General features: G+C 36.2%; 1 protein-coding gene across 1 annotated transcript; it reads right to left on the reverse strand.

Moving 5' to 3' along the window:
• Nucleotides 1-3,786: 3,786 nt before the first annotated feature.
• Nucleotides 3,787-4,297, reverse strand: LOC306656156 (ubiquitin-ribosomal protein eL40 fusion protein-like). Its single transcript, XM_079131052.1, has one exon. The coding sequence runs from the start codon at nt 4,259-4,261 to the stop codon at nt 3,875-3,877; it is 387 nt and encodes a 128-aa protein (XP_078987178.1). The 5' UTR covers nt 4,262-4,297; the 3' UTR covers nt 3,787-3,874.
• Nucleotides 4,298-7,232: the final 2,935 nt, after the last annotated feature.

Consider the following 7,232-nt stretch of genomic DNA (forward strand, 5'->3'; position numbering starts at 1 on the left):
CTTGTGCTTATAAGGCAAGCACTCTACCCGCCATATCCTCAGACCAACTTTTCATTTCTTTTTTTTTTTTAAAGAACAACCAAAAAAAGTTATTTTCAAAATTACGCAAAATATTTTTAGATTCATAAATTATAAAATATTAAAATAAAAATTCCATTCATCAAATGATTCCATGAAATGGTGCAAGGACAAATGACCTAATTACCTCATATATAATCAAACACTTATAAGAAGAAAACTACAAACTGCAAAAAGAAAAGCAGACAAGAGACTTGAACATTCACTTTAAATAGACCATATATAAGTATTCCATAATCATGAAAAACTAAAAATCTTTAGAAATTAGGTAATGTAAAATAAAATCACATCATATACATAAAGTTAAATAGTATTGATGAACATGTGGAAGAAACGGAAGATATAGTTTTAACTGTTATTAGCCATGTGCAGAATTTTTTTTTTTTTTTTTTGGGGGGGTGCTGGGGATCAAACTCAGGGCCTTGTGCTTGCAAGGCAAGCACTCTACTGACTGAGCTATCTCCCCAGCTCCCAGAATTTTTTTAAATCCAGCATACATGATACACCACCACCAGAAACAGAGATTGAAATTACAACACCTGGACATATGAGAACATAACCATATTTCTCCTGAGTTGAAACCCAGGGCCATGATTAAAGGGGGTGTATATTTATGAAGAAATTAATAATAAATTGTGAAAAATAGTGGTTCTCAAAGAGACATTTTTTGTTATATTCAGTTTGACATATACTTGAAAACACCATGTATATTTTAAAAAGTTGTCACATGAATGTTGTATTTCATATGTAAGAATGTTTAAAAATGTGCAGAATTTTAGAAAAATAAAAATACAAAGTACATCAAAGAACCAATTGCACACCTTATGTATAGATGGTAAATCTATCATAAGGATGACCATTTTCTCCAAGTCAACTGTAATAATACCTCAATGAAATTAAAGAAGGGACAATGTAAAAACATTCAAAATTCTCCAGGAAGTTTATATATATATATATATAATTAGCCAAGAACTCTCTGAAATATAAAAGCAAAGAACTAGCTATCATTACCTGATACTAGTATATGTTATAAAATTATAATATTGTGGCAATATAAAGAACAAGAAATCACAGTAGAGAAAATTAGATAGGTAAATCCATATGTATCTAAATACTGTTTTTATTGTTAAGTGCAATAAAAAGACCTACATAAATACAATCATATCAAGAAAAGTATTTAATGTGAATGATACAATCCAACCAAAAGGTAGATATTAGAACGAGAGGCTCGACTTTTCATTTCCATGGTTGTACACAGTGTAGATTCACACCATTCGTGTGATCACACACATACACAGGGTCATACTGTCTGTTTCATTCTACTGTTTTTCCATCCCCACCCCCTCCCACCCCTTTTTCCTCTACACCCTCCAAAGTTCCTTCATTCTTCTCTTCCCCCCATCACCCCTCCTCATGATATATTGTCATGCACTTATCAGAGAAAACATCCAGCCTTTGTTTTTTTGGGTTTGGCCTATTCCACTTAGCATAATATTTTCCAACTTCATCCATTTACCAGCAAATGCCATAATTTTATTCTTCTTTATGGCTCAGTAATATTCCATTATGTATATATACCACAGTTTCTTTATCCATTCGTCAATTGAAGGGCATCCGGGTTGGTTCCACAGTCTGGCTATTGTGAATTGAGCTGCTATGAACATTGGCGTGGCTGCATCACTGTAGTATGCTGATTTTAAATCCTCTCGGTATAAACTGAGGAGTGGGATAGCTGGGTCAAATGGTGGGTCCATTCCAAGCTTTCTGAGGAATCTCCATGCTGCTTTCCAGAGTGGCTATACCAATTCACAACTCCACCAGCAATGTATGAGTGTGCCTCTTTCCCCACGTCCATGCCAACACTTATTGCTTGTGTTCTTGATAATCGCCATTCTAATTGGAGTTAGATGAAATCTTAGGGTGGTTTTAATTTGCATTTCTCTAATTTCTAGGGATGATGAGCACTTTTTCATATATTTGTTGATCACCTATATATCTTCTTTGTGAAGTTTCTGCCCATTTACTTAGCCCATTTATTGATTGGGTTCTTCGTATTTTGGGTGTAAAGTTTTTTAAGTTCTTTATGAACTTCGTTGTTCTTTTTCTTCTCATTTGAGCGGCCAGGGATTCGAACCGCGGTCCTTGCGCATGCTAGGCTTGCGCTCTCCAGAAGGAGCTATTTATTCAGCTCCTGAACTTTGGAGATGAGTGCTCTGTCTGAAGTGTGTGTGTGGAAAAGATTTTCTCCCACTCTGTAGACTCTCTTTTTACATTATTGATTGTTTCCTGTGCTGAGAAAAAACTTTCTAGTTTTAATCTATCCCATTTATTGATTCTTGCTTTTATTTCTTGTGCTCTGGGGGTCTTGTTAAGGAAGTCTGGTCCTAAGTCAACGTGATGGAGATTCAGGCCTATGTTTTCTTCTATTTGGTGAAGGGTCTCAGGTCTAATTCCTCGATCCTTGATCCATTTTGAGTTGAGTTTTGTACAGGATGAGAGATAGGCCTTTAATTTTATTTTACTGCATATGGATTTCCAGTTTTCCCAGCACCATTTGTTGAAGAGGCTATCTTTTTGTAAGTTTTTGGCACCTTTGTTTAGTATGAGATAACTGTACTTATGTGGGTTTGTCTCCGTGTCTTCTATCCTGTACCATTGATCTACCTATTTTGGTGCCAGTACCATGCCGTTTTTGTTACTATTGCTGTGTAGTAGAATTTAAGGTCTGGTATTGCGATACCTCCTGCATCACTCTTCCTGCCCAGGATTGCTTTGGCTATTCTGGGTCTGTTGTTCTTCCAGATGAATTTCATGATTGCTTGCTCTATGTCTGTAAGGTACGTCATAGGGATTTTAATTGGAATTGCATTAAATCTGTATAGCACTTTTGGTAGTATGGCCATTTTGATAATATTAATTCTGCCTATCCAAGAACATGGGAGATCTTTCCATCTTCTAAGATCTTCCTCAATTTCTTTCTTCAATGTTTTGTAGTTTTCATTGTAGAGATCTTTCACCTCTTTGGTTAGATTGATTCCCAAGTATTTAATTTTTTTTGAGGCTATTGCAAATGGAGTTGTTTTCCTCATTTCCTTTTCAGATGTTTCATCACTTATGTATAAAAATGCTTTAAATTTATGTGTGTCAATTTTATATCCTGATATTTTTCTGAATTCATTTATAAGGTCTAGAAGTTTTCTGGAGGAGTTTTTTGGATTCTCTAAATAGAGAATCATGTCATCAGCAAATAGTGACAGCTTAAGTTCCTCTTCTCCTATTCATATTCCTTTAATTTCTTTAGTCTGTCTAGTTGCTCTGGCTAGTATTTCAAGGATGATGTTGAATAGAAGTGATGAAAGAGGGCATCCTTGTCTTTTTCCAGTTTTTAAAGGGAATATTTTCAGTTTTTCTCCATTAAGAATGATGTTGGCCATGGGCTTAGCATAAATAGCCTTTACAATGTTCAGGTATGTTCCTACTATCTCTATATTTTCTAGTGTTTTGAGCATGAAGGGGTATTGTATTTTGTTGAACATTTTTTCTTCATCAATTAACCATATGATTCTTATCCTTAAGTCTGTTGACATGATGGATTACATTTATTGATTTATGGATGTTGAACCAACCGTGCATTCCAGGGATGAACCCCACTTGATCGTGGTGCACAATTTTCTTTTCTTTTCTTTTCTTTTTTTTTTTTTTTACTGCTCCAGTCAATGTAAGGGAAACTTTATTGAGGTCCCAAGGCCATACATGGGGCTTGGGCAGGAGGCCACCCTTTGGGGAAAAAGGGGCTTTATTTGACCTTCTTCTTAGGGCGGAGGTTGTTGGTGTGGCCACACTTCTTCTTGCGGCAGTTGACAGCACGGGGGTGCAGGTGGGCATAACACTTGCGACAGATCATCTTGTCACAGTTGTACTTCTGGGCAAGCTGGCGCAGGGAAGGCTCAATGATGCCACCTTGCAGGCGAAGCACCAAGTGCAGGGTGGACTCTTTCTGGATGTTGTAATCTGACAGAGTGCGGCCATCCTCCAGCTGTTTGCCGGCAAAAATCAGATGCTGCTGGTCAGATGGGATGCCCTCCTTGTCTTGAATTTTGGCTTTGACATTCTCGATGGTGTCACTGGGCTCGACCTCGAGGATGATGGTCTTGCCCGTCAGGGTCTTCACAAAGATCTGCATCTCTGCGTCTGCCACTCGGGAGCCTCGTTGAAGAGAAAGAGCCACAATTTTCTTAATATGTTTTTGGGTACGGTTTGCCAATATTTTGTTAAGGATCTTTGCATCTATATTCATCAAGGATATTTGTCTAAAATTTTCTGTCCTTGAGGTGTCTTTGCCTGGTTTGGGTATGAGGGTGATATTAGCTTCATAGAATGAGTTTTGTAGGGTACTCTCCTTTTCTATTTCGTGGAATACTTTGAGAAGTATTGGAATGAGTTCTTCTTTGAAGGTCTTGTAGAACTCGGCTAAGAATCCATCTGGTCTTGGGCTTTTCTTGGTTGGTAGGCTTTTGATGACTTCTTCTATTTCCTTGCTTGATATTGATCTGTTTAAATTGTTTATGTCCTCCTGGTTCAATTTGGGAGGATTATATGTCTGTAGAAATTTGTCAGTGTCTTTGGTATTTTCTATTTTGTTGGAATATAGATTTTCAAAGTAGCTTCTCATTATGTTATGTATTTCAGTGGTGTCTGTCGTGTTATTTCCTTTTTCATCACGAATTTTAGTAATTTGAGTTGTCTCTCTCCTTCTCTTTGTTAGTGTGGCTAAGGGTTTGTTTACTTTTTCAAAGAGCCAACTTTTTGTTTTGTCAATTTTTTGAATTGTTTCAATTTCATTGATTTCAGTTCTGATTTTAATTATTTCCTGTCTTCTGCTACTTTTGGTGTTGTTCTGTTTTTTCTAGAACTTTGAGCTATAATGTTAGGTCATTTAGTTTTTGACGTTTTATTCTTTTCTTGAATGCGCTCCATGCAATGAATTTCCCTCTTAGTACTGCTTTCATAGTGTCCCAGAGATTTTGGTATGTTGTATCATTATTCTCATTGACCTCTAAGAAATTTTTTTATCTCCTCTGATGTTTTCTGTTATCTATGTTTCATTCAATAGCATATTATTTAGTCTCCAGGTGTTGGAGTGATTTGTTTTTTATTTTGTCATTGATTTCTAATTTCATTCCATTATGATCTGATAGAATACAAGACAGTATCTCCATTTTTTTGCATTTCCTAAGGGCTGCTTTGTGGCATAACATATGGTCTAGTTTTGAGAAGGTTTCATGTGCTACTGAGAAGAAAGTGATTTCGCTCGTTGATGGATGGAATATTCTGTATCTGTCTATTAAGTCTAATTTATTGATTGTGTTGTTGAGTTCTATGGTTTCTTTGTTTAGTTTTTGTTTGGAAGAGCTATCCAGTGGTGACAGTGGTGTGTTAAAGTCACCCAGAATTATTGTGTTGTGGTCTATGTGATTCTTGAAATCGAGAAGGATTTGTTTAATATACATGGATGCACCATTGTTTGGGGCATAAACATTTACGATCATTATGTCTTTCTGATTTATGGTTCTCTTAAGCAGTATGAAATGTCCTTCTTTATTCTTTCTAACTTTGGCTTGAAGTCCACTTTATCTGAAATAAGGATGGAAACCCCCACTTTTTTACTGAGTCTGTGTGCATGGTAGGTTTTTTCTCATCCTTTCACCTTCAGTCTGTGGATGTCTTTTTATATGAGATGAGTCTCTTGCAGGCAGCATATTGTTGGGTCTTTCTTTTTAATCCATTCTGCCAGTCTGTGTCTTTTGATTGATGAGTTTAGGCCATTAACGTTCAGGGTTATTATTGAGATATGATTTGTGTTCCCAGTCATTTGGCTTATTTTTGGTTTTTAAGTTGGCTTGGTTTCTCCTTTGAGTGGTTTTTCTCTAAGGTAGTTCCTCCCTTTGCTGACCTACATTGTTGTTTTTCATTTCCTCCTCATGGGATATTTTGTTGAGAACATTCTGTAGTGCAGGCTTTCTATTTGCAAATTCTTTCAACTTTTGTTTATCATGGAAGGATTTTATTTCATCATCAAATCTGAAGGTTAGTTTTGCTGGATATAAGATTCTTGGTTGGCAGCCATGTTCTTTCAGAGCTTGAAATATGTTGTTCCAGGCCCTTCTAGCTTTTGGAGTCTGGGTTGAGAAGTCAGCTGCTATCCATATTGGTCTCCCCCTATATGTAATCTGATGCTTTTCTCTCGCAGCCTTAAGATCCTGTCTTTATTTTGTATGTTAGGCATTTTCATTATAATGTGCCTTGGTGTGGATCTGTTGTGATTCTGTGCATTTGGTGTTCTGTACGCCTCTTGTATTTGATTTTCCATTTCATTCTTCAGGTTTGGGAAATTTTCTGATATTATTTCATTGAATAGGCTGTTCACTCCTTTGCTTTGTTTCTCTGTGCCGTCCTCAGTCCCAATAATTCTTAAATTTGGTCTTTTCATGATGTCCCATAGTTCTTGGAGATTCTGTTCCTGATTTCTTACCATCTTCTCTGTTTGAGCAACTTTATTTTCAAGATTAAATATTTTGTCTTCATTGTCTGAGGTTCTGTCTTCCACGTGGTCTACTCTGTTGATGATGCTTTCCATTGAGTTTTTTATTTGGTTTATTGTTTCCTTCATTTCAAGGATTTCCGGTTTTTTTTTGTTTTTTTTTTTTGTTTTTTTTTTGAGAATCTCTATCTCTTTGTTGAAATGATCTTTTGCTCCCTGCACTTGCTCTTTCAGTTTATTGGTATTATCATTAATTGCCTGCATTTGCTCTCTTATCTCATCCTTTGCTTTGTGAATCATCTTAATCATGTATAATCTGAAGTCCTTTTCTGACATTTCTTCTAACATACTGTCATTGGATTCTATTAATATAAAATCTAGATTTGTTTGGATCATTTTCTTCCCTTGTTTTTTTCACATTGTTCATGTATCTTCCCCTCTAGCAGTGCAGATCTGGAGCACTGCAGTTCCTCCCTATAGGCTTATAGTGACCTTATAGGTTTCCTAAACTTTTTCTTTAAGGGGAGATCAATATTATCAGTGCCCAGTTCAGACAATATGCAACCCGAAACCAAATAGCCCCTATGAGGACGTTAACAATATTGTCATAATA

This window comes from Sciurus vulgaris, assembly GCF_902686455.1.
Source record: "Sciurus vulgaris genome assembly, chromosome: 3".
NCBI classification, from domain to species: Eukaryota; Metazoa; Chordata; class Mammalia; order Rodentia; family Sciuridae; genus Sciurus; species Sciurus vulgaris.

What these genes read in the sequence shown, in the direction of transcription:
- LOC306656156 (XM_079131052.1), bottom strand. Translation starts at nt 4,261, where the DNA reads ATGCAGATCTTTGTGAAGACCCTGACGGGCAAGACCATCATCCTCGAG.